Source organism: Podarcis filfolensis, assembly GCF_964270895.1.
Source record: "Podarcis filfolensis genome assembly, chromosome: 6".
Classification (NCBI taxonomy): domain Eukaryota; kingdom Metazoa; phylum Chordata; class Lepidosauria; order Squamata; family Lacertidae; genus Podarcis; species Podarcis filfolensis.
In genome coordinates, this window is record NC_139609.1 from 97,715,616 (window position 1) to 97,742,502 (window position 26,887).

At 44.7% G+C, this 26,887-nt stretch overlaps 1 protein-coding gene across 1 annotated transcript in view; it reads left to right on the plus strand.

Moving 5' to 3' along the window:
* The window catches only part of TGM2 (transglutaminase 2), a 163,461-nt gene that overhangs the window by 79,695 nt on the left and 56,879 nt on the right, over positions 1-26,887 (plus strand). Inside the window, exon 2 of the mRNA XM_083618833.1 lies at positions 26,255-26,325. Within this exon, the coding sequence (XP_083474959.1) occupies positions 26,316-26,325 (10 nt within the window). The 5' untranslated portion in view covers positions 26,255-26,315. The remainder of the gene's footprint in view (positions 1-26,254; positions 26,326-26,887) is intronic.

A 26,887-nucleotide genomic window follows, 5' to 3' on the forward strand; every position in this document is an offset into this window, starting at 1 on the left:
TAGTCCTTGAATTTTTTCCATTCTTCTTGCGCTGCTTCTCTTCCCTGGTTTCGGATTCTGCTCGTCATTTCTGCCAAGCCCATGTAGTCTATCACCTTCATCTGCCATTCTTCCAGTGTGGGTAGCTCTTGCGTCTTCCAGTACTTCGCAATGAGTATTCTAGCTGCTGTTGTAGCATACATAAAGAAAGTTATATCCGTCTTTAACACCCCTTGGCCGACAATACCCAAGAGAAAGGCCTCTGGTTTCTTGGGGAAAGTATATTTAAATACCTTTTTAAGTTCATTATAGATCATTTCCCAGAATGCCTTAATCTTCGGGCAAGTCCACCAAAGATGAAAAAATGTACCTTCAGTTTCTTTACATTTCCAACATTTATTATCAGGCAAATGGTAAATCTTTGCAAGCTTGACTGGGGTTATGTACCACCTATATATCATTTTCATAATATTTTCTCTTAAGGCATTACATGCCGTAAATTTCATCCCGGTGGTCCACAACTTTTCCCAATCAGCAAACAAAATATTATGACCAATGTCCTGAGCCCATTTAATCATGGCTGATTTAACCGTTTCATCTTGTGTATTCCATTTCAGCAGCAAATTGTACATTTTTGACAAATTCTTAGTACTGGGTTCTAACAGTTCTGTCTCCAATTTTGATTTTTCCACCTGGAAGCCAATTTTACTGTCTAATTTAAACGCTTCATTTATTTGATGATAGTGCAACCAATCTCTCACCTTCCCTTTTAATTTCTCAAAGCTCTGCAATCTCAGTTTGTCCCCTTCCTTTTCCAAAATTTCCCAGTATCTTGGCCACTTGGACTCCATGTTTAACTTTTTAACTGCCTTAGCTTCCATTGGCGACAGCCACCTTGGAGTTTTATTTTCCAGCAAATCTTTATATCTAACCCAAACATTTAATAGTGCTTTTCTGACAATATGATTTTTAAAACTTTTGTGTGCTTTAACCTTGTCATACCACAAATATGCATGCCACCCAAAAATATTGTTAAAACCTTCCAAATCCAAAATGTCTGTGTTTTCAAGAAGCAGCCATTCTTTCAGCCAGCAAAAAGCTGCCGCTTCATAGTACAATTTAAAGTCTGGCAGGGCAAACCCCCCTCTTTCCTTTGAATCCGTTAATATCTTAAATTTAATTCTGGGCTTTTTGCCCTGCCAGACAAATTTAGATATATCTTTTTGCCACTTCTTGAAACAATCCATTTTGTCCATTATTTGCAATGCTTGGAACAAAAACAACATTCTTGGCAATACATTCATTTTTATAACTGCAATTCGGCCTAACAAGGAAAGCTTTAAATTAGACCAAGTCTCCAAATCTTTTTTCACTTCTCTCCAAGTTTTTTCATAATTATCTTTAAACAAATTCACATTTTTAGCTGTCATATTTATACCCAAATATTTCACTTTTTTAACCACAGTCAACCCTGTCTCGTTCTGAAACCTTTCTTTTTCTATCTGTGTCAAATTTTTCTCCAAAACCTTTGTCTTTGCCAATGTAGGTCTTTCAAGACCGGTGTTATATGGTCTTGGCGGCCGCTCCCAGTCCCCAGTCTAGCTGCTGCATTCTGGATTAGTTGTAGTTTCTGGGTCACCTTCAAAGGTAGCCCCACTTAGAGTGCATGGCAGTAGTCCAAGCGAGAGATAACCAGACCATGCACCACTCTGGCAAGACAGTCTGGGGCAGGTAGGGTCTCAGCCTGCGTACCAGATGGAGCTGGTAAACAGCTGCCCTGGACACATACTTCAAAAGTATGGGGCAGGGGGCATGTAGCTTGCCCAATCAATCTCTCAGCTCCTGTTTGGCCACACTGTGCCCCAGCAGTGCCTTTAACCCTTGTCTTTCCTGTATATCTGTGCATTAGAAAGTTTGGCAGAAACTGGAGTTCTTCACCCAGCAGCAAGGGCCAGGACACCGACCAAGCAGATTTCCCAGAGTTAAAGCATTTGCCAGCACAAAATCGAGCATATCCTGGTGCGGGAAAAGGTCAGTGATCCCATATTATTTTCTCTGGAATAACATATTCCCACATACAAACCTGTCTGGGCTCTGAGATCTTCAGGGGAGATCCTTCTCTTGGTCCTGCCACCCTCACAAGCATGGTTTCTGGGGACGTGGGAGGAGAGGGCCTTCTCAGTAGTAGCCTGGGGCTCCCAGACAATTTTGGAACTCTCTCCCTAGAGAAGAATATACTGGCTTGCTCCTTGCTCCCCTTCGGCCCACAGGTGAAGACCTTGATCCCACAAGAGCCCACAGGGCAGCATTCCAGGGTTAGTCTGACCAAGGCAGAACAGAGTGGGACTACAGGCTGGCAGACAACAGTCCTGAACACTCTTCAGAAACTGGGTTTTGCCCCTGAAGCCCTTCTACGTCTGGGCTTGGACCAAGCAAAAGCCATGGTTAGGCAAAGAATTATAGACAACAGGACTGCTTAAGGTGCCCCGACTACAAAATTCTAGAAATCGAGAGATATATAGCTGCTCCATTAGCATATCTCTTTTTTCTTGTATCCGAAAATGCAAGAAGGGCTTTTACACTTGCCAGAAGCTCGGCTGTGCCCTCGCCGGTCTTGGAAGGATCCTTTAAAAAAGTCCCATATGACCAGAGAATTTGCGCCTGTCCATTGGGGGATATAGGAAGCCCTGAACACATATTTTTTAGATGTCCGCTTTATGATGAGGCACATAGAGAAACCATTGACCCCCTGCTGGTGAGGCTTGCTGACCTTCTGGTAAAGCAAAAATTTGATCTTCTCCTGTTAGGCAAAGACCGCAAGACGACCCGGATTGTCGCCAGATTCTGCTCATAGATCTGTAGGCGCGGACCACCCCCCCGATTCAATCTAGTTTAAGAAAATTCCCAAACTCTGATCCACAGGTGACGTTGGGTCATCTCTCTAAGGCAGTCTATTTTAAAGTTTTTATGTGTTTATACACCTATCGCACTTTTAAACTTAAAATGCATTGTTGTATATTGTTTTAAATGTTCGTTTTGCTATTGGGATTGTAGTTCCATTTGTGTTTCACAAGCTGGTCTCTGACTGTAATAAATTTCATGTCATGAGTGGGACTGTAGAACTTCCCTTGATCTGGACACAAGACTTCTGTTGATGCAGCCTAGACTAGCCTTAGCTCTTTTTACTGCTGCATCACACTGTTTACTCATGTTCAGCTTGTGGTCCACCAAGACTCCTAGATCCTTTCCGCATGTACTGCTGGCAAGCCAGGTGCCCCCCCATCCTATACAGAAGATGCCAGCCAAAGATGGGGCAGCCGGTACATGTTGCACTGCATGAGAACATGAAACAAATCCCACGGACAGGACACAGAGAAGTGTATTAGGGATGTTGCCCCAGAGAGCAGAGAGCACAATAAACCAGGAGACCTAATCCTGGATCTTATTGACTGGGTCTCTCTCTTTCTCTTGTTTGCAGATCAAAGCTGGAAGCAAAAGCAAGGGAAAAGCGTGAACTTCAACACCAGTGGAAAACCCAACACTATGGGTTGAGAAATCTGTGTAATGAGGCAATGTACATCTGCTTTGGGCTTTTATCTCTCGCATTGCTCTGTTTGTGGAAGTCGTGGTGAAGTAGAGACAGTGCGGTGTAGTGGTCACAGCACCGACCTAGCACCTGGGAAAGAGCAGTTTTCAGATTCTTCTCCCACATGGCCATGAAGATTGCTGGATGTGACCTTTGGGCCATTCTCCAGTGCTCAGCTGAAACTACCTCATAAGGTTGTTGTGAGCAAAGGGGAGAACAATATATGCCACCTTGAGCTCCTTGGGGGAAGGTGGGATATAACTAGTAATAAATAAATAATAGTAAGTAGTATATTTGGGGGGGGGGGAGCACGGAAGATATTGTAAATCCAATAAGCGGAAGATACTGTAAACCCAATAATAACCCTAAGAAGCTGCCCCCGTGTGTGTGCAGGTTTTGCTCCTGCTTTTTGGAAGATTCTCTAGTCATAAACAGTGGTTCCCAAACTTTTGGGCCCCCACCTCCTTGGTTCCAAAAACCCACCCCCTGGGGCCACTAAGTTACCCTTTGAAATGCATTGTTCACAGCAGTGGTTTGCACAACCAAGTAAGGACGGTAGTAACTCAATAAAGTTAAATAAAAACAGTAAAAATTAATTACGCATCTATTCAAAATCAAGTGAAAGTTCTTTCGTTTAAGAAAGCTGATAAACTGGATCCAATGAAACCAGCTTTTCAAAGTCTAATAGTCTCCCCCTGCTCTTAGCTCCCCACCAGGTAATCCCACCAAGGCCCCCACTTTCGGAACCACTGCTAATGCTGTGCTTTAATGTTGCAGACGTTGCAATGAAGGGCAGGTAAATGAAGAGGAACAAGAATAACTTTGAGGTTCATCCTGGGAGTCCATCACAACCCACACCCACCTTAAATTGGCTCTGGTTCTGCCAGCAGTTCTGCCCTGGCTGTGCAACCCACTTGCCCCAAGGTTCTGCCTTCTGGAAGGATGTTTGTCCATATTATCCCAGCAAGGAACAAATCCCTTTACCAGTCACAGGTACAGTGGGGTATGGGGAGTATTTGATCCCCTCTAAATTTACCCGTTTGCCCTCTGACGAAGAAATGACCAGTCCATAATTTTAAAGGTAGGTTTATTGTAGCTGTAAGAGACAGAATAACAACAGCAGAAACCCAGAAGACAAAAGTCAGAGATTGATGTCAGGCTACCTGGTGTCTTCACTGTATGGAAGGAGCTGAGATTAGAAGCACCTGCTGTAAGGGAGAGGTTTTACCTGTAATCCCAGCACCTTACAGTACCTGTACAAAAGACACCTGTTGACAGAAGCAATCAATGCAGCAGATTCCAAACTAGCCACCAAGACCAAAGAGCTGTCCAAGGATGTCAGGGACAAGACTGTAGACCTGCACAAGGCTGGACTGGGCTACAAGACCATTGCCAAGCAGCTGGGTGAGAAGGTGACAACAGTTGGTGCAATAAATCACAAATGGAAGAAACACAAAATAACTGTCAACCTCCCTCGGTCTGGGGCTCCATGCAAGATCTCATCTCGTGGAGTTGCAATGATCAGGAGAACGGTGATGAAGCAGCCCAGAACTACACGGGGGGAACTTGTCAATGATCTCAGGGCAGCTGGGACTATAAAAGGTAAAGGGACCCCTGACCATTAGGTCCAGTCGTGACCGACTCAGGGGTTGCGGCGCTCATCTTGCTTTATTGGCCGAGGGAGCTGGCGTACAGCTTCCGGGTCATGTGGCCAGCATCACTAAGCCACTTCTGGCTAACCAGAGCAGCGCACAGAAACGCCGTTTACCTTCCCGCCGGAGTGGTACTTATTGATCTACTTGCACTTTGACGTGCTTTCGAACTGCTAGGTTGGCAGGAGCTGGGACCGAGCAACGGGAGCTCACCCCGTCGCGGGGATTCAAACCGCCAACCTTCTGATCGGCAAGTCCTAGGCTCTGTGGTTTAACCCACAGCGCTACCCGTGTCCCCAGCTGGGACCATAGTCACCATGAAAACAGTTGGTAGCACACTACGCCATGAAAGACTGAGATCTTGCAGAGCCCGCAAGGTCCCCTTGCTCAAGACAGCACATGTACAGGCCCATCTGCAGTTTGCCAGTGCACATCTGAATGACCCAGAGGAGAACTGGGTGAAAGTGTTGTGGTCAGATGAGACCAAAAGTGAGCTCTTTGGCATCAACTCAACTCGCCGTGTTTGGAGGAGGAGGAATGCTGCCTACGACCCCAAGAACACCATCCCCACCGTCAAACATGGAGGGGACATATTATGCTTTGGTTGTGTTTTTCTGCTAAGGGGACAGGACACCTTCACCGTATTGAAGGGACGAAGGACGGGACCGTGTATCGTCAAATATTGGATGAGCACCTCCTTCCCTCAGCCAGGGCATTGAAAATGGGTCGAGGATGGGTATTCCAGCATGACAAGACCCAAAACACACGGCCAAGGCAACAAAGGAGTGGCTCAAGAAGAAGCACATTAAGGTCCTGGAGTGGCCTAGCCAGTCTCCAGACCTAAATCCCATCAAAAATCTGGAGGGAGCTGAAGGTTCAAGTAGCTACACATCAGCCTCGAAATCTTACTGACTTGGAGAGGATCTGCAAAGAGGAGTAGGACAAAATATCTCCTGAGATGTGTGCAAACCTGGTGGCCACCTACAAGAAATGTCTGACCTCTGTAATTGCCAACAAGGGTTTTGCCACCCACCACGTACTAAGTCATCTTTTGCAAAGGGATCAAATACTTATTTCACTCATTATAATGCACACCAGTCTGACTTTTTTCTTCTAGCTTTCTCGGTGTTTTCCTGTTGTTATTCCGTCTCTCGCAGCTACACTAAACCTACAATTACAATTATGGACTGGTCATTTCTTCGTCAGAGGGCAAATGGGCAAATTTAGCAGAGGATCAAATACTTCCCCCCCTCACTGTAATTGGTCACTAATGCGAAGGCTTTGAAAGGGGCTCTGCAGCCGTTTAGGGAAAGTCATTTGGGTCATGGGACCCCCCTGCTGTTGCCAAGGATGCTCTGCTCTGGCAAATCTGCATGGCAGTTTCACATAAAATGGAAGCCTAAATCATGCCCAGGATGATCCCATCACTTCTGGGGAGAAGAGACTCTGCTACTCTTCCTAATCTGGGCATCCTGACTCTCCATTAACCATCCCCATTCTCATTCTTTACTTTCTATATGACAACCAATTTAATAATTTACCCATACTTGAGGTTACATTGGATAACTCATTACTGCCACGCTTCAAACAACAGAAGCAAGCAGAAAGATGCAGCCACTAGTCCCTCAGCTGTCACCCAGCCACACGAAATTCACTCTATATCATTTTTAAAAATTAAATTATTTCAAGTATATAACAACAACAACATGCATATATGTAATATGTTTCCAGTCTTGTTCATTTCGATTTGCAAGGCCCTTGTCCAAGGCAGGCAAAGGCAGGTTCATGTTATTGTGAAAATGGATATAAAGGGAATTTCCATCTCTTCCGATGAGATTGTTGGAAGATTCAGGGTGGGTAAAAGGAAAGGCCTTCATGCACCACATAGGTAAACTGTGGAACTCTCTTCCACAGCAGGCAGCGGTGGCCACCAAGTTGCACAGCTTTAAAAGAGAACTGGGCAGATTCATGGGAGAGGAGAGGGCTGTGGATGGCTATGCTAAAACCAGGGATGGGGGGCAGTTAAATGACTCCCCAAAAATCCCATGGCCCCACCATAGCCTCTAACTAAGGCCAGGAAGTGACCATTTACGCAAGCACCATACATACACAACAGCAAAGCGGCTCAAAAGCAGTCTAAAATTGGAGCAATAAGCAAATATTGTACTATTTCCTCTGCCTATCCAATATAGAAAACTGTAGAAACTTCAGATAATCGCCAAAATTCTATGGTTTGACAGATTTCCTTGGTTCCAACGGCTAATGACTCCTCTGGAAGAGGGGGATCCAGGGCTCCCCCTGACTCCATAGTCCCTTAAGGATAAGGTCACATACTCCTTGCCCCTCCACAAGGTGTGAACTTCGCCACACAATAGGAGGCAGGAGGCAATCGAGGGCAGCACTTGCCCCGACAGAAGTCCTTTGGGATGGTAGATTGAATCCTGATACTTTCAAAGGAGAAGCACGGGAAAGCCTTGCAGCTTGTGGGATGTATAAATGCTTTTATTCTTGGGAAGCAGGTACTTAAAAGGGGTCAGGAACAAGGATGATGAACAGGTGGGTGATGGGCTCATTGTTCTGCATACCAAACACTCCTGTTTTGTGCCATACTTGTGATGTATCAGTGATGCTGTTGAAAGATGTATTATGGGAAATGGGGGGAGGTCTTAAAAGTTCGCAGATTATGGTTTGATATGTTAATTGGATGTTTTTTATTGGAAAATTAATAAAAACAATTTAACAAAAAAAAAAAGGTTCACGCAACCCCATACTCGGGGTTCCTACTCTTTCTGTGTTTGAACCTTGTTTCAACAAATACAGATCAGGTCTACTGTCTGCTGTTTTGTTTCTTTAACTTGGCTGGAGACTCCTTTTGCTGACCGGAGGGACTCGTGGGAAGTGGCACCCCATGAGCTGGGCAGCAGAGTAAATCTGCACCCCTGAATCTTTTCCCTTGTCAGCTGCTAGCCAGGGCAGCTGTGCTCTTCCTGCACAGCCAGAAGCAGCAGTGCTTCCGAATACTCACTGCTGGGGAGAGGGCTCATGTGTGTGTTTGTGGCTCACATTTGACATACGACATGCAATAATTATGCAAAATGAGAATTAAAGCAACAGAATGTGCTCAGATAAATGTTGCTGAATATATTAACAGTATATACAGTGGTACCTCAGGTTACATACGCTTCAGGTTACATACGCTTCAGGTTACAGACTCCGCTAAGCCTGAAATAGTGCTTCAGGTTAAGAACTTTGCTTCAGGATGAGAACAGAAATCGTGCTCCAGTGGCGCGGCAGCAACGGGAGGCCCCATTAGCTAAAGTGTTGCTTCAGCTTAAGAACAGTTTCAGGTTAAGTATGGACCTCCAGAATGAATTAAGTACTTAACCCGAGGTATATCATGATCGTTACAGATATGAAATGATGTATATTATTGCGTATGCTTAAATTGTTGAGCATGAGTAAAATGTATTTTGTATTAATAACAATTTTAATGTAAAGGGAGAAAGAGGGAAATTAGGATATATACTTCATGCCCACCAAACTGCTGTAAACTATGGATTCTGTTCTGCCATATGCCTTGTTATTCATGTAATCAATAAAATCACACCAAGCTGCATAAAAATGGTTGTTCATTTTGGCCTCTTGCCGCTTTCACTTTTTGCATCTGTTTTTCCAAACACTGTCAACTTGCATTATACCATTGATCCATAGTCAACAATCAAGATGCTGAACTGGAAGGGCCATGGGCTTGATCCTGCAGGCTCTTCCTGGGTTCTCACGAGAGGGCTGTTGGCTGCGGGTTTCCAAGAGCATACCAAGGAAGGAAGGGGGTCCGGTGGCTGGATTTCTCCACAGAGCTAATTTCTATCTGATTTAGACATTTCATGTAACTGGTGTAACTAATCCATAACATGGCTCCTTAAAAAAATTTTCACCTATGATCTTTTTCTTTTTCTTTATTTTTTTATGTTCTTTTTTTCTTTTTTCTGATATCTTACCTTTCATTTCACTCCTTTATTGTGAATAGCATTTTATTGAAGTATAAATAACTAAATATGAAAAGAGACAAAGTATTCTCTAATTTTTTTTCCTTGGTTATATGTATTTTCTTCTTTGTATTTTCTTTTGTAAATATGTATGTTTTCTAATTTGTACTTAATAAAAATTAAAAAAAAAAAAACAACCCAAAAAATGGCTCCTTGCGTTTTCCATTGATTTCAGTTTGGGTTGTCCTGTCTCTTCCCCCCCCCCCCCGGTAAAGTCCAGCAATTCCCTGTCCCCCCCTTGTCTCTTTCTGCCCTCCTCCTCTGCCCCCCACATGAAATCCGGCGCTTGGCCTTCCCAACCTTCTCTTGGGTTTCCTGGGTGTATCTGGCCTCAGTCGGGGTCAGGGCAGAGCTGTCTCGGTCTGGTTCAGCCAGCAGGGTCTCCTCTTCCAAGAGAAACTCTCTGCTTTTCTCCTTTCTTTAGATAAAATAAAAGAAAAACAGTTCTAATAAACTCTTCCAGGTGTTGAGAAAACATAGGCTCTTTCTTCACTAGCAGGATTTATTTACTGCCTTGGGAAGAAAGTGTTGCATGTTGAGCAGATCCAGAAGAGGGAGACATGAGACCAGAGATCCAAATGAGGAAGGAGGCCCAGTTAACAAATGCACCACCTCCTGCTGGTTGTGTACCTTGTGCTCCCAATCCAGCAGGCTGCTCTGAGTTCCCGTTGCCCCGTCTCAAAAAAGGACATCCATGGATCTGAAAAACCCATAAAAGGCTGCCCCCAATCATCGGGGGGGGGTGATACAAGCCTTTCCCTGTGAGTATTTCCACTCTTAGCAGGGCTCCTACAAGGCTAAACCGTTTTGAGCTTTCTAATTTGAGAGAATATATTCTCTGTTTACTTGCTAAATCTGTATACCACCCTTCACCTGAAGATCTCAGGGTGATTCACAGGATAAAAATACGAGATACAAACACAAAAGACATAATAAAAACAAGAACCAAACTCCTCTACCTTCTATTATTTTACAACATAGTGTCACCCTGTGAAGCGAACTTTGCGGTAGGTGCTCAACAGATAAAAGTACACACACATGCAATACACAATTAGCCTACAGAATTCATTGGCAGAAGATGAGGTGATGACAGCTAGCATATACAGTCGTACCTTGGAAGCCGAACACCTTGGGAGTCGGAACATTTTGGCTCCAGAACACTGCAAACCCGGAAGTGAGCCCATTTGTGAATGTTCTTTGGAATCTGAACGGCGCTGCTTCTGATTGGCTGCGGGAGCTTCCTGCGCTGAATCGGAAGTCGCACCTTGGTTTCCGAATGTTTTGGAAGTCGAACGGACTTCCAGAACTGATTCCGTTTTGACTTTCGAGGTACGACTTTACAGTATTTTAAAGAGGTTTGGAAGAACGAAGGAGCAGGAGGCAAGGCGTCTGAGCAGTGTCACGGGGAGCTGGCAGCAACACACGCTACTGGCTAAATGGAGCCTCTGTATTGAGGGGCACTGTACCCCTGAGTAGGGACAGAGCAAGAAAAAGGCCTCACTGGCAGCCTAGTCACATCTGATACAGAAGAATATCTTCTTAAGCAGGACACACCCTGGTTCTAATCTTTTTGTTGTTTGTTGTTACTTCAGGTCCTGTCCATCCTATCTCCATCTATTTTAAGAGGTGTCAAAAGCAAGGATGAGCCTGAGGGGTTGCACATCCGGCATTCCCTCTTGCTCCTATAGATTTTTTTGACATGGGTCACCACTGTTAGTGCTGAGCCACGCTGCTCTCCCTTCCCAGGAAATGGGGTCTCTCCCACCTAAGAAAGAAAGCATGTCTCAAAGGCAGATAATGTGCAAATTCACGCATGCTCGCTGTAAATGTATCTTAGTGCTACAGAGCACAGCCGTCCTGGCTAGAGACTGATGGAGTGGGATAGGAGCTTTTGATGGTGGTCAAGACTAAATCTGGAGGGGTTTTTTGTGCTCTAGGAATTATGTTTTGTATCTTTGTTATACATTATTATGAATTACCTGGGGCCTGTTTAATCTTACCGTATGCTTACTGAGATGTTTTCATTTATTTTCTAGTTTACTAGCAGGCACATGTATATATTAGTGTAGTTTGTGAATTTGGCCCCATCATACCAAAAATCGGGTGAAGTCATGCCAAAGTCACATTTCAGTTCGCCATCTCAATTCAAAATAACTCCTGGCTTCCAAATTCGGTGTGAAATTCACTTTAATGTAAAATCACCTAATCTGCCATTCCCAAAACAATATGCAAACACAGCCGTGTGCACTTCTCTGAATGCTGCAGTGTGGTTTTCTTTCTTTTTTAAAATTAGTTTTTATTAAGGTTTTTTCGTCTTACAAAGAAAACAGATAAACTGGGAGTGGTACATTGTCTCCATATTTGCAGCTTTCAAGCCAAAGAACATATTCAAAAATGAGTATGTTAGGGGAATATGTATATTAAACTAGCATGCAAGCTGAATTATAATAGGGGCTAGTGCTTGCAAAATGTATTTGTATTATGGCAGGAATGCACACTAATATGCTGATGAAAAATTGCAAAAAGATAGAGATGTGCAAGAACCGAACTGAAGATTGGGAAGGGGAGAAAAGGTGGAAAGCCAAGACTGATTCATGGATCCCTGCTGTTACACACCAACAGAAATGCCTCTGTTAAGAGTTTTCCCTCCCTTTCACCTCCTTTCAGAGCTACACATCTCTATCTCAGCCAAGTGTCACATTTTTAAGACCAGAGGAGTTCGAATGCAAAGCAAACAGCTCTTTCCAGTTGCCAATGTTTTGTTCTTTCTTTATCCTGAGCTGCGTTGGCAACAGCAACCAAACAGCTGAAATGAAATCAGTTTGATCTATTTAATCTACAGGAGACACTGGGACAAAGCAGGCGTGTGTGTCCGTTGTGCTCTGATTTCCGCCTCTCTCCTCTCCATCTGCCGTCAGAAATTTGGGTTTTCTGCCAGCCCCCTTGCATGCAGCCTGGACATGCATCCAAGCCGTTTACATCCCCAAGGCTCCTACTCATTGACAAGTGGCTTGCAGTGCCCCGGCTGGCTTGGTCGAGTGCCAGAGGCATCGCTGCCGTTGCCAAGTGTTGCTTCTCGGGGGTCAAAAGCAATCCAGGCATCCTGGCTGGTCTTGAAGTTTGACTTCAAGCCAGGCATACTTACGCACCCACTTACGTTGTTAACCCACCGCTTTCCTCGCTGCCTGATTCCACAGCAGCCCGACCAGACGCATGGCTAAGGGTGGGGGAGAAATCCAGCTCTGTGTCTAGTTTGCATTGCTTGAACCAATTTGCAAAGCGGAACACAGCTGTGCTTTGAAATTTGCACTTCTCTGAACTTTGCAGTGCAGTTCTCCAACCAGCGCGCACGCACACAAAATTATAAATTAGCGACAATACAAAAAAGCATTATATAAGAGAAATACTGCTTTCTTAAGCGTTTTTAAGGACTGGTTGGATGAGAGATGGTTGAGTGCTGGGGCGTCAGAAGGTATTTGGGTAGAGGATGAACAGCTACTACGATGTATCTTTTGCCATATAGTGTGTGTCCTAATGGAAATGCTCTTGCGGACTCTCTGGACTCTAGTGAAGCATTACTGAATGATGTCTGACCAGTTGGGAATATGGTGTGAGCCTCTGTACTTGAATCCCAAGGGGAATTTACCCCATAAGACTCTTGCCCAGAAAGTTCTGGATGTGATATGCAGGAAAACAGCACTATACAAGGCAATAAATACTCTCAACACAGCTAAGACCTGATTTCTCTCTTTTTTTATAATAATATTTATTAACATTTCAAGAAATTACAAACATAAGAAAAAAAGAAAAATAAAACAAAAAATTACAAAAAACTGAAAAATAAAAATTAAAAACAAATCAATTTTTCCATAGCTTATCTTTCATTTACTTGTTTCCTTGACTTTCTCACACCTCCCTTTTTTGTATTCTAGTTCAATTAGTTAATTCAGCAAATCCTTTCCATCTTTGTTTTTATCTTAATCATTTATCTTAATATGTTGTGATTTTACATTCTCACCTGTTAACAACCCATTTTTACATACTCCTTTATAACATTACTGCTAAAACCACCTAACTTCATTCCGACATCCTTCTAACATTCCTTAATTTTGCAATGTTCCTGTAGATAGTCTTTAAACTTCTTCCAATCTTCTTCCACCGACTCTTCTCCCTGGTCTCGGATTCTGCCAGTCACTTCCGCCAATTCCATGTAGTCCATCACCTTCATCTGCCATTCTTCCTTGGTGGGTAAATCTTGTGTCTTCCAATACTTTGCGATGAGTATTCTTGCTGCTGCTGTAGCGTACATAAAGAAAGTTCTGTCCTTCTTTAGCACCAATTGGCCGACCATGCCCAGAAGAAAGGCCTCTGGTTTCTTCAAAAAGGTATATTTAAATACCTTCTTCATTTCATTATAGATCATCTCCCAGAAAGCCTTAATCCTTGGGCACGTCCACCAAAGGTGAAAGAATGTACCATCAATCTCTTTACATTTCCAACATTTATTGTCAGGCAAATGATATATTTTTGCAAGCTTGACTGGTGTCATGTACCACCTGTATATCATTTTCATAATATTCTCTCTTAAGGCATTACATGCCGTAAATTTCATACCTGTGGTCCATAACTGTTCCCAGTCAGCCAACATAATGTTATGTCCAACATCTTGTGCCCATTTAATCATAGCAGATTTCACCGTTTCATCCTGAGTGTTCCATTTCAACAGCAAGTTATACATTCTTGATAAAATCTTAGTTTTGGGATCTAACAGTTCTGTTTCCAATTTTGATTTTTCCACCCGGAAGCCAATTTTCTTGTCCAAATTGTAAGCCTCCATTATTTGATAATAATGAAGCCAATCTCGCACTTTGTCTTTTAGTTTCTCAAAGCTCTGCAATTTCAATTTGTCTCCCTATTGTTCCAAAATTTCCCAATATTTCGGCCATTTGGCCAAGACCTGATTTCTCCAGAGGAAAAGGAGAGTAGAGACAGGCTTGTGATACTGAAGATCTTGGCATCAGTCAAGTTTCTTTTCTCTATTTCCGCACATCGTTTTACATGCATGTTGCTTTAGTTCATATCCCCAAACCTAAAGTCTGAAACCAGAGCAGCACTCAATGGCTCCCGTCTGCCCTCCTGGGAGACCCATTAAGAACGTCATTACAGCAATTCGCACTCAGGTTTGCATTCACTTGATAATCCGTGTTAATCCTTGTCATGTTATGTTGCTATAGAGATCAAAATCGCCATGGTGAAGTCTTCGGAAACACATTTGCCGTCAAATTTATGCTCATGTCATAAATTTGGGGGTTTCGATCATTATGTTACGTTGCATGTTGTGCATCCGAAAATTTTTACACATCACTTAGGAAGATAGGCAAACTAATGCCAGTGTACTGGAAGAAGCAAAGATCACCAATGTTGAAGCAATGATTCTTCAACATCAACTTGGTTGGACTGGTCATGCTGTGTGGATGCCTGATGATCATCTTCCAAAGCAACTACTCTATTCTGAACTTCAAAATGGAAAGCGTAATGCTGGTGTTCAACAAAGGAGGTTGAAAGGCTGTCTCAAGGCAAATCTTTAAAAATGTAGTATAAACGCTGGCAATTGGGAAACACTGGCCTGCGAGTGCTCCAGTTGGAGAACAGCCTTTACCAAAGGTGTCCTGGGCTTTGAAGACACTCGAACTCAGGACGCAAGGGAGAAACGTGCTAGGAGGAAGGCACACTTGGCAAATCCACACCGTGATCAACTCCCGCCCGGAAACCAATGTCCCCACTGTGGAAGGACGTGTGGATCCAGAATTGGCCTCCACAGTCACTTATGGACTCGTTGTTAAAACTGTGTTTATGGAAGACAATCTTATTCGGCTACAAGTCATCGCCGAAGAAGCATGCTGTTTTTTTGGATCTGGAAGGTGCCTCAAGGGCTTTCTGGTGAGATTGCAAAGCAGCATTCTCTGCGGATTTGGAGCCACGTGGCCTCGGGATCAGCCCTTGGGACTTTCCCAAAACCACATCCGCTCTCGCCAGGTTACACCCTCCGGTGAATAATGTGATTGTTCTTCTTTCTTGCAGCCAGGGAGGATGAAGAGGTGTGTGGGTGTGTGGGCAAACCTCATGAGTCTGGTGTGAGCGGAATGCAGCTATTGTTGAGGAAGTTAGGTATGTTCAGCCTGGAGAAGAGCAGACTGAGGTGTCGCCTGAGAGCCACCTTCAAAGATCTGAAGAGAAGTTGGAGCAAGAGTTTTCAGCTGCTCCAGCAACGAATCAAAGCAATAGATTCAAATGGCAAAAAAGGAGATTCCGGATGAACATTAGGAAGAGCTTTTTGAGGGCAGGAACTGTTCAGCAGTGGGGCAGACTTCACTGGAGATTTTTAAGCAGAGGCTGGATGGCCATCTGTCAGGGATGCTTTAGCTGTGATTCCTGCATCGCAGCAGGTTGGACTAGATGAGCTTTGGGGGTCCCTTCCAACTGTACCATTCTAGGACGTGACGAGGTTTGCCGCTTCTTGGATGGCAGTCCATTGCAGACATGTATGGAAAGCAATGCGTTGCAGATTGGGAGCAGCTGCCTCTGGGTGTGTATTTGGAAGTGCATCTCGTGCGTGCCGAAACAGTCAAAGATACTTATCCCAGCTTAAAGGCTAACACATTTATTATAGCACGAGGTTTCAGGAACTCAGTCCCACTTAGTCAGATGCATGAAGTGAAATCTTCATTGGCAGGTATATAAAAGAGAAGTGTAAGGTGGGAGTTGAATAGCAATGAGGTGCAAAAAATCACAGTCAGTGATCATTAGGGCTTAAATTATGTTTATACGCGTTTCACCATTTTTAAGTATCAGATTAATGATCATTGCTGAGATTCTATTTGCAGGAAATAGTCTTAGATGACACAAAATACATCCTGGCATTCATTCGTAGGCTAATTAACACATCTAGTTTGATTTTTTAAAAAACATTTGTCTCCGTTTAGCCGACAATGCTTGGTATTCAGCTTTCTGGTGAATCCTGGTTCATATTTCATTGCTACACGACACCATCACAATCTGCAAGCGGTGAGAGACGGGGGGGTTCCAGGCACGCAAGTTCGGTTTACTTAGAATGAAGATCAGCATAGACTATGGTATCTTTAGGATTATGTGATCTTATCTGCACTTAAACAATCGGGGGGGGGGGGCTCACAACATTAACACCCCAACAGGTTGTACTTCTCCATCACAGCTTTGGATCCAGCACAGAACAAGCAGGTCTCTGTCTTCAGCTTCCAACCTGCTTCTAGCTCAGCTCACACCCTAAAACTTAGGCTCTTCTACCTAGCAGCTGGGTGATGGGGGGTGGAGGAAAACCCCACCCATTAGCCTGGAGGGCTTCACGCCTTAGCTGTAGCTCTGGCAGCCAGGCTCCCTCTTTGGGGATGCCGATGAGACTACTCTCCTGGTCTGCCCCACAGACGACCCTAAGGTCCATGAATAATAATAATAATAGTTTAAGAGTCCTAGGCCCTAAAGAAGCCAGATTATCCTCCACCAGGGCCTTCTAAGTGGTGGCTCTGACCTGGTGGAATGCTCTGTCCCAGGAGACTAGGGCCCTTCAGGATTTAACCTCCTTCAATTGGGCCTATAAGACTGCTATTCCGCCTGACTTTCAATTTGAACTTAGCCTGATCTTTTATTCCCCTTCCCTCCCCCTCCCCTTTTTATGAAGATTACCCGCTCTGGGATCCCACAGCTAATTCTCCCCTGGTCTCCTTGCTAGCCCAAATAGGACTAATATAGCCAGCTAGCCCTGGGGATCATCTATTGTTTATTGGATGGATTTCCCCCCTAAATTGATTTTTGAATTCTGAATTGATTGTTACTCAAGTTTTATACTGTATTTTATGCTGTTTTTTGCTGCATCAATTAAGTGTTTTAAATTTGTTGTTAGCCGCCCTGAGCCCGGTTTTCTGAACCAGGAAGAGCGGGGTATAAATTTTTTAAAAAATATTTATTATTACTCGAGTGGCCAGGTAAACTCATTTTCTTACGAAGAAACTTGTCTAACCAAATCAGCAGCCACTTCAGTGAGATTATAACCATCACTAAGTACAGGACCCCAAGAACTGGAAGGGCCTTAGGGTATCATCCTGACCGCACATGCAGATCTTGAGCTGAGCCTGGGAAGCCAGTCTAGTGCCAGTCTCTTGGAACGGCAACCCAAGCAGGTGGTGGACTCTGCAGAAGACGGAAGTGACGCTGAGCTCTGTCCAAAGTCAACAGCAACAGAACAAAGAGGGATTTGCAGCAAGACTCTCCTCCTCTTCCTCCTCCTCCTCCTCGCTCACTGTTGTGTGACATCCTACGGAAGTTATGAGAGACTTGAAAGGAGGACCTGGGGTCCCTTGCAGACAACGCCTCGGTTTTGGCCTCCAGGAAAGAAAGGACTCCTGCCAAAATAAATCCCTCTGCAAATCTCCCCTTAACACCCATTTCCCCAAGGCACATCCTGGCAAGCAAGAAGCGTTTACTTTCCTGGTTCTGAGCCGAGACCTGACAGGGTCACCGTCGGCCACATCTGTTTTCCATGTATCGGCTCTCTTTGTGCGTAAAACAAGGGCGGAGGGCGGGTGTCTGATATTTACAATGAACAATGTCCCTGCGAGGGAGGGCAGCCAAACGCGCCCATGACTGAGTGGACAGAAGAACGGAGGAAGATGCCTTAGACTGAGTCAGATCTAGCTAAATATTGCCTATGCTGATTGGGTTTGGCTCTCCGGGGTGTCAGGCAGGATTCGCTCCTAGCCCTACTGGGATATGTCAGAGGGGGTTGAACCCGCAGCCTTTTGCATGCAAGGCAGATGCTGAGTTAGGGCCCTTCCCTAAACCAGGAAGCTTTACTTCGCTCCTGGGGTCAAGCTAGTAGCCCCACAGAGGAAAATGTATCTGTAGGCAAAGAAATCTCTTTCTGTTGCTGTTCTCCCCTGAGCCAGTGTAATGGTCTTTGTGGAAAGGCCAGGTGTTGCAGAGTTGTCCCCCTTGAGCCCCAATAAGAATAAGGAGCAGGCAGAGTCCAGGAGGTGCCGGGGTGCCATGGTGTAGCGCCAGCATGTTGGGGTTCTCGAGTCCAGATGCCCTTTCATAGGAACATAAGCAGAGCCTTCTGGATCAGAGTTTGTGTGTCTTCAAACCCCATGACACCTTTGGTAAAGGCTGCTCTTTCCATTTCTAAGTTCGGAATAGAGTAATTGCTTTGGAAGACGATAGTCAGGCATCCAAACAACATGACCAGTGATGTTGAAGAGTCATTGCCTCAACACTAGTGATCTTTGCTTCTTCCAGTACACTGATCTTAGTTCGCCTGTCTTCCCAAGTGATGTGTAAAAAATTTTGGAGACACTGTTGATGGAATCTTTCAAGGAGTTGGAGATGGCGTTTATAAGTGATCCATGTTTCACAAGAATACAGTAAGGTTGGTAGTACAATAGCTTTGTAAACAAGCATTTTGGTTTCCCTGCGAATGTCCCGGTCCTCAAACACTCTGCACTTCAATTGGGAGAAAGCTGCACTTGCAGAGCTCAGGCGATGCTGGATTTCAGCATCAATGTTGGCCCTTGTGGAAAGATAACTCCCTAGGTAGGAGAAGCGCCATCTGCTATGACCCCAAGGTCTTGTTCCTGGTCCATCACTGCCCGTTCAGATCCTATGAGCGTATATGTGAAAATCAGGGTGTTGTTTTTTTTGCCCTGACAAATGATATTGCTGTTCTGGAATCTGGAAGCCCCTTCAAATAAACCTTTTCTCTGATTCTGGGCAAGGTTATTCTGCTGTTCCAGGCAGGAGGAGGGAGGTGGCTGCCAATATTCTCCTGCCAAGCGGTGGGAAGGCTGTGTCACTCCAAAACCAGCAGAAGACAGCTGTCGGTGACAGCCAAGACCCGTTACCCTCCCTGAAGCCATAACAGGTCATGATCAGTCAAGGCCCACTGCGGAGAAGACAGACAACCCAAGGAAGGGAGGCAGCTACTCTTCGGAGCCTGAGGGGTCTCCCTGTGGGTGGGTGTCCATGTGTGTCAACATGCATCTGGCTGTTCCTTAATTCAGCATTCAGCATGGGGCAACAAAAGCCTTTCGGAGCCAGAGCTCAGGCTGGCTTTTGCATCCTTTGCAGGGATGGAGGCATTCTGTTTTGCTCACTTCACATTTGGCCGGCGCTGCCTGCTGGCTGATCTCATGGCCGAGGGGCCGGTCCACGCTGCTCCTGGAGAGGAAAACACGCCGACAAGCCAGCGGCACATTCGCCTGGTTGTTCTACAAGGCAGGGACCAAAGCAAGCTTGGCTGCCAGCGTCAGCCTTGGCTGAAACCTTTTCCCAATAGATTTTTGTAGTGTGCGCATGGATGCTTTTGTTTTTGTGGATTTCGTACATGCAGATGCTCTGATCTATTTTTTAAAAGGACTTTATTAAGTAGTCAAAGTGTTTCACAACAAAACAATGAGTCAAGGAGTAACTTGCTGCTATAAATCCATACTACCTGATTGGAACATAAAGAGGTTAGATCTAAAGTCAGACTAGAAAATAAGATTCTTCTTGCAAGAACTGAGAGGGCGATCAGTACCAAAGAAAGTCAGATTTGGTGGGAACCTGATTTTTTTTTAACATATGCATGAATTAAGCAAGAGGCACATGATGCCTGAGCTGTTGGGGTAAGAAACGAGACAGGACACCCTGTGGGGCACAGGATGATTCAGTGGGGTGGTGGTGAGGTCCCCACACCCTCTGTGAGTGCCAGAGCCAATATCTGCTCCCAGCAATGCAAACACTATTCAGCCGGACACTGAGGCATATCTGTGCAAATGTCAATACTTTGCTCAGGTGGTGCCAGACTGGTGGGAGGGTGGGAGCAGAAGCCGCCTTTGAATGTGATGCAGTCACAGTTGACACACAGGGACTGAAAGCTCTCTGTGGGACAAGTCACAGCAAGGGGTGGGGGCCGCAGCGCTGCTGGTCAACCTTTTGCAAAGGGCAGCTCCAGTTTCCTAGGGAAATGAAATAAAAAATTTAATGTCTTATATATATATAATAAATGTACCAAGCAAACACGTACATAAATATATAAACCACATGTCTGAAGCAGCACAGGAAAACAGCCCTGGAACAATTTTGACTCCCAAACTGACCAAATGATTTCTCTGCAAGGTCAAGGAAAATGAAAAAGCCTCCCCATTGCCTTTTCATTCACAAATCCTGTCTTAAGGGTATGTCTGTGTATGAATAGGGTGAGCCTGTGATCTGGCTCAGGAACTAAGTATTTATCATTACAAAAGATTGGCCAGGCTCCCCAGGGTATCCAATCAAGTGAGCATTAACCGGTAACCTGCAAGACAGGAGATAAACAAGGTACTCAGATTTCTGTTGTAGACCGCCCTTTCTGTGATGTAGGTATGATGTGTCTGGGGGTGGTCTTGGACTCCAGGGTGGGCAATTTAAAATGTCTATATAAGTGCGGACACACCTTTGTTCTGGGTTCCTCCTCCTTTCCTGCGTGTGAGGGGAGCACCATGTTGCAACAGATCAATAAAGATCAGGCTTACGAGCTGCTTTGCTTCTCAATATTCTCTGGTTGGCCTCTGTTATTTTCCCTGACCGATAGGGAACCCACTTAAGGACTCTATCCGGGCTCTTGTGTCCCCCATAAGGGAATAAGGGCAGGTTTTCGTTTATTACAGAAATAAAAGCAAAAATGGAGGATTCAGGAGACTATCTGCTCTCCTGGGAAACCAGGAAGTCTGAGCCTGAAGCTCCTCATTCATCTGATGCTGCAGTGTGCACCCAAAAGCAGAAATCAAAAAGTCCAGCTGGAAGATACAAGGGCAGCTTTCCCAAACCCAGGGCCCTCCAGATGTTTTGGAGTCCAGCTTCCATTGCCCCCTCCCAGCACAGCTGCACACCCATCAGCCCAGCGTCATACAGCCCCTGACTGGGGATGATGGGGTTTGTTGCTGTGGCTCAAGGGTTGAGAACTCGCCTCGCCTGCAAGAGGCCCCAGGTTCCATCTCCAACAGGACTGGGAAGAGCTTCCTGGATCAGGCCAAGGTCACATCCAGTCCTGTCTCCTGTCTACACAGGGACTGACAAGGCGCTTGTAGGAAACCTGCAAACAGGATTTGAGGACAAAAGCAATTCTCACTTCCTGTGGTTTACAGCAACTTGGATTATGGCTCCAATGGTGGAGGCAGAGTTTAGCTATCATGGCTTAGTAGCCATTGATAGCCTTGGATTGGAGGAATCTGTGAGTTGGGAGGGACACCAAGGGTCATCTAGTCCAACCCCCTACAATGCAGGAATAACAGTGAAGTATACCTGGCAGATGGCCATCTGACCTCTGTTTAAAAACCTCCAAAAAAGAAGAGTCCACTACCTTCTGAAGGAGACCATTCCACTGTCAAACAGCTCTTACTATTTACGGGACCGCCTCTCCTGGTCTGCCCCACAGAGGACCTTAAGGTCCATGAATAATCCTAGTTTAGAGGTCCCAGGACCTAAGGAAGTCAGATTATCCTCCACCAGGGCCTTCTCAGTGATGGCTCCGACCTGGTGGAATGCTCTGTCCCATGAGACCAGGGCCCTGCAGGATTTAACCTCCTTCCGCAGGGCCTGTAAAACAGAGCTATTCCACCTGGCTTTCAGTTTGAACTTAGCCTGATCTTTTATTTCCCTTCCTTCCCTCCCACTCCCCTTTTTATGAAGATTACCCGCTCTGGGATCCCACAGCTAATTCTCCCCTGGTCTCCTCGCTGGCCCAAGTAGGACTAATTTAGCCAGCTAGCCCTGGGGATCATCTAATGTTTATTGGATGGATTTCCCCCAAAATTGATTTTTGAATTCTGAATTTATTGTTATTCACGCCAGGCACTCCTGTCTTCCATTGCCTCCCGCAGTTTGGTCAGACTCATGCCGGTAGCTTCGAGAACACTGTCCCACCATCTCGTCCTCTGTCGTCCCCTTCTCCTTGTGCCCTCCATCTTTCCCAACATCAGGGTCTTTTCCAGGGAGTCTTCTCTTCTCCAGAGGTGGCCAAAGTACTGGAGCCTCAGCTTCAGGATCTGTCCTTCCAGTGAGCACTCAGGGCTGATTTCCTTCAGAATGGAGAGGTTTGATCTTGCGGTCCATGGGACTCTCAAGAGTCTCCTCCAGCACCAGAATTCAAAAGCATCAGTTCTTCGGCAATCAACCTTGATGGTCCAGCTCTCACTTCCATACATCACTACTGGGAAAACCATAGCTTTAACTCTACGGACCTTTGTTGGCAAGGTGATGTCTCTGCTTTTTAAGATGCTGTCTAGGTTTGTCATTGCTTTCCCCCCCCGACTCCCTCAAATGTTCCTCATAAGGTGTAGGTCAAGACCCCACTGCAATAAGATTCCTCCCACTCCAGACTTCAGAATCAGCCCTAGAAATTTACCAAAGAGTCTGGCTGTTCCTGGGCGTGGGGTCTCTGCATGAGTCTGTGTTTCTGCTTTAATGTCCGCAGGGTGAACTGCAGGGGTGACAGGAAGGCAAACAGCATCTGCTGAGATGAAGAAGAATTCTTGACTCAGCTTTTCTCAGAAGCGGCTGCTGATTCTTCAAGTCACATCACCCTCCAGTTTACTCCTTGGTTGTCTAAGCAAACTGTTGTGTTTTTTTAAAAAATTATTTTTTATTAGGAATTTCAACAAGTAACAATTTATCAAAAATACATCATCCTCATTTTTTTCTCTCCCCGTTTTTCCCCTCCCCCTCCCCTAAAAAGACAAAACCCAGATTTCCCTCAGCTCCTCTCTCTGGTTTCTCAGCACATATTATTCTCTGCATGTTATAAAGCTGAAAAGATCCTCAATTGTCTAAGCAAACCGTCAAGTCAAACATGTTGACTTAGAAATGACTTGAGACAGTCAAGATAAAACTTAGAGATAAAGGCAATAGAGACTTTAAAAAAAAGCCTGGGGACCATTTAGTATGTCATACTTACAGAAACATTGTAAAGAAGTGGACTCACTAGCAGGGTTTGAGTAAACACTTACAATTAACAAAACAAACATAGAAATTAAGGTGTAAAAATTGGAAAATAACAAGAGCAGAACACTATTCAATTTAAAGAATGCAATATTACGGTATAAGAAAATAAGCAGTAGATTATGTAAAGAACCAGAAGAGGAAGTTGAGGGAAGTTGTGGGCACTGATATGGGAATTGCATTTTTCTTTTTCTCTGAGAAAATGTCATTGTGATGAATATAAAACTGTAAAATTTAATAAAAACTTTTTTTAAAAAAGGAGACAGTCATGCGGCGAGGCAAGCAGGGGGAAGGTCCTTGGAGAGATCCAAGCCATGGAATTAAGCAGGGCAGAGAAAAAGTCCTTCTTCATCCACTGCATAGTTAAACTATGGAACTCCCTTCCACTTGAGGTAGCAATGGCTTTATAAATCCATACAGCAGGAGAGGGCTTTCAACAGCTATTCACGGCGATGGCTCTGCTTTGCTGCCACAGTCAGAGCTAGCAATGCTTCTGGATCCTGGTTGCTGGAAACTGCAGTAGGGGAGAGGCCTCTTGTGGTCGAATCCTGCCTGCAGGTCTCACTTTGGGGCCTCCAGTCAGAACAGGATGCTCGGCTAGATGAGACATTGGTCTCATCCAGCAGCCGCCTCTTGCGTCCTTATGTCCTTGTGATTGTTCAGTCATAGAATTGTAGAATTTTAGAGCTGGAAGGGTTCCCGAGGGTCATCTAGTCCAACCCCTGGAATGCATCCATGACAAATGACCTTCCAACCTCTGCTTAAAGACCTCCAAGGAAGGAGAGTCCTCACCCTCCCAAGGGAGATGGTTCCACTGTCAAACAGCCCTTACTATCAAAAAGTTCTTCCTGGTGTTGAGTCAGAATCTCCTTTCTTGTAACATGAAGCCATGGGTTCGAGTCCTGCCCTCCAGATCAGGAGAGAACAAGCCTGTTCCCTCTTCCATGGGACAGCCCTTGAGATATTTGAAGATATCTCATATCTCCTCTCAGTCTCCTCTTTTCCAGGCTAAACATACCTAGTTCCTTCAAGCGCCCCTTGTAAGGCTTGGTTTCCAGACCCTTAATCATCTTGGTTGCCCTCCTATGCACACGTTCCTGCTTATCAACACCTTTCTTAAACTGCGGTGCCCAGAACTGGACACAGTATTCCAGGTGTGGTCAGACCAAAGCAGAACAGAGTGGTGCTATGACTTCCCTTGATCTGGACACTAGACTTTTGTTGATGCAGCCTAGAATAGCATTAGCTTTTTTGCTGCTGCCCTGTGGAACACCCTCCCATCAGATGTCAAAGAAATAAACAACGATCTGACATTTAGAATACATCTGAAGGCAGCCCTGTTACAGGGAGGTTTCTAATGAATGATGTTTTAATGCATTTTTAATCTTTTGTTGGTAGCTGCCCAGAGTGGCTGGGGAAGCCCAGCCAGATGGGCGGGGTATAAAAAATAAATTATTATTATTATCATCATAATCATCATCACCATCACAATCTTGACTCATGTTCAGCTTGTGGTTTATTAAGACCCCCTGATCCTTTCCACATGTCCTGCTTGCGAGCCTGACTGCCAATAGCCCTTTCCCCTCCATGAGTTTGCCTACTCCTCTTTTAAAGCCACCCAGGTTGGCCATCTCTGCCTCTTGCAGCAGTGAGTTCCACGGTTTCATTCTGCCCTGTGCGAAGAACAGCTTTCATTTCTCTGTTCTGAAACTTACAAGATTCAGCTTCATGGATGTCTATGAGTTCTAGAGTTAGGAGAGAAGGAAAATTCTTCGTCTGCTTTCTCAATTCCAGGTATAATTTCATAAGCTTCAGTCGTGTTGCCTCTTACTTGCAGTTTCTCAAGAGGATTGAGACCTAACCCTCCAACTGCATGCACTACTCTAAAAGAGAATGTAATGAAAATGATATATCGCTGGTATTTAACACCTGTCAAACTAGCAAAAATGTATGGGATGGGTAGTAAAATCTGTTGGAAATGCAAAGAAAAGGATGGTGATTTTTACCCCATGTGGTGGACATGTGATAAAATGAATTTTTGGGGGGTAACTGATCTATAATGAATTTTAAAAGATGCTTAAATATACTTTCCCAAAAAAGCCTGAAGCTTTTTTGCTAGGTTTGATAGGGAAGGATATTAAGAAGGTGGACCAAAGATTATTCATATATGCTACAACTGCTGCCAGAATCCTGATAGCCCAAAATTGAAAACACAGGAATTACCAACTTTGAAGGAGTGGCAGACGAAAATGCTCAAATATGCGGAATTAGCAAAACTGACCCACAGGATCCGTAATCGGGAGGAAACAAAGTATCAAAAAAATTGGAGTAAATTCAGGGACTATATAAGTGAGAACTGTAGAAATTTGAAAACGTTAGCAGGACTGAAATAAATCTTATGACACAGTCTAGATATTACTAAGGATTAGAGATTGGAATAAGAAAACCTGCGGAAGGGAAGGAGGGAAGTCAATTGCTCTACGGAGCGTAAAGAAAGATAGATGTAAAAAGGTATGAAATATTTGTGTATTTTGTTTGAAATGAAAACCTAATAAAAAGCATTTAAAGAGACCCACCCCTCCCTGTGAATGCCACAAAAGAGCCCCAGTTTTCAGGTGGGGGCAGCAATGGTGGCATCTTGTCCCCCAGGGAGAACATGTGGCTGATCAGCCAGCTAGAGGGGGCTCTTCATCCAGCTGTGCCACAGTTGACTTGGTCCCCGAAAAGCCCGCTCATTCATGCTCAAGTTCAACAAGTGCAGCCTTAATTTCCCCTGGAAATGCGTTTGCATTTCTCCCTCCTCCTCCTTCCTCTGCCACAACTTTTGTTTGGCCACGGCCAGACATACACCCAGCCTGGGGGTGTGTGTGCGCGCTCTCTGGATGACTATATAAGTGGACAGACGCCAGGCAGGGGAGCTAAGCTAGGAGCTCCTTTTGCAGAAGCAGAGAGGCAGAGACAGGAGGCGAGACCAAGGAAGGGCATTGCGGGACTCCTGTGACGGGCAGCATGGCAGAAGGTAAAATGAGAAAAGGGAAAGGAAACCCAGAAAGGAATAGAACAGCTCTGTAGGGACGCTTCTCTCTGGTCCTGTCTTCTTCCCACTGTCTTTCTGCAAACGCTTTTGCCTAATTGTAACATGATCATTGCAAAAGGATACGGACAATATTTGTGTGCATACTAACTCCAGAACGAGCATGTTCCAAGTCGACTCACCGACTCTATTAATGGCAACCTTGGCAAAACAAACTGCACTACTTTTACTCCTTGAACCTAAACAGTCCACTCAGTTGTTGAAAGATGTTCTGCTTGTTATATATTTTTTTTTATAAAAAAAGAAGACATTCTCAATTGGGAAAAGCTGAGGTAAACAAGCTAAAGCAGTTGTGTGTGGCGTATGTGAGTTTGTGGGCAGGCAGCAATTAATTTATCCGTATAATACTGAAATGATTTTTAATAATTTTTGCTTTTAAGTAAGGAAAAAAATACCCAAAAAGGGAAACTTTGGAAGAAAAAGTTGGAATGTTTGAATAGGGTTTGCAGGCAGTTGCTAGAAAATGAAATATATATATTTATTTCAG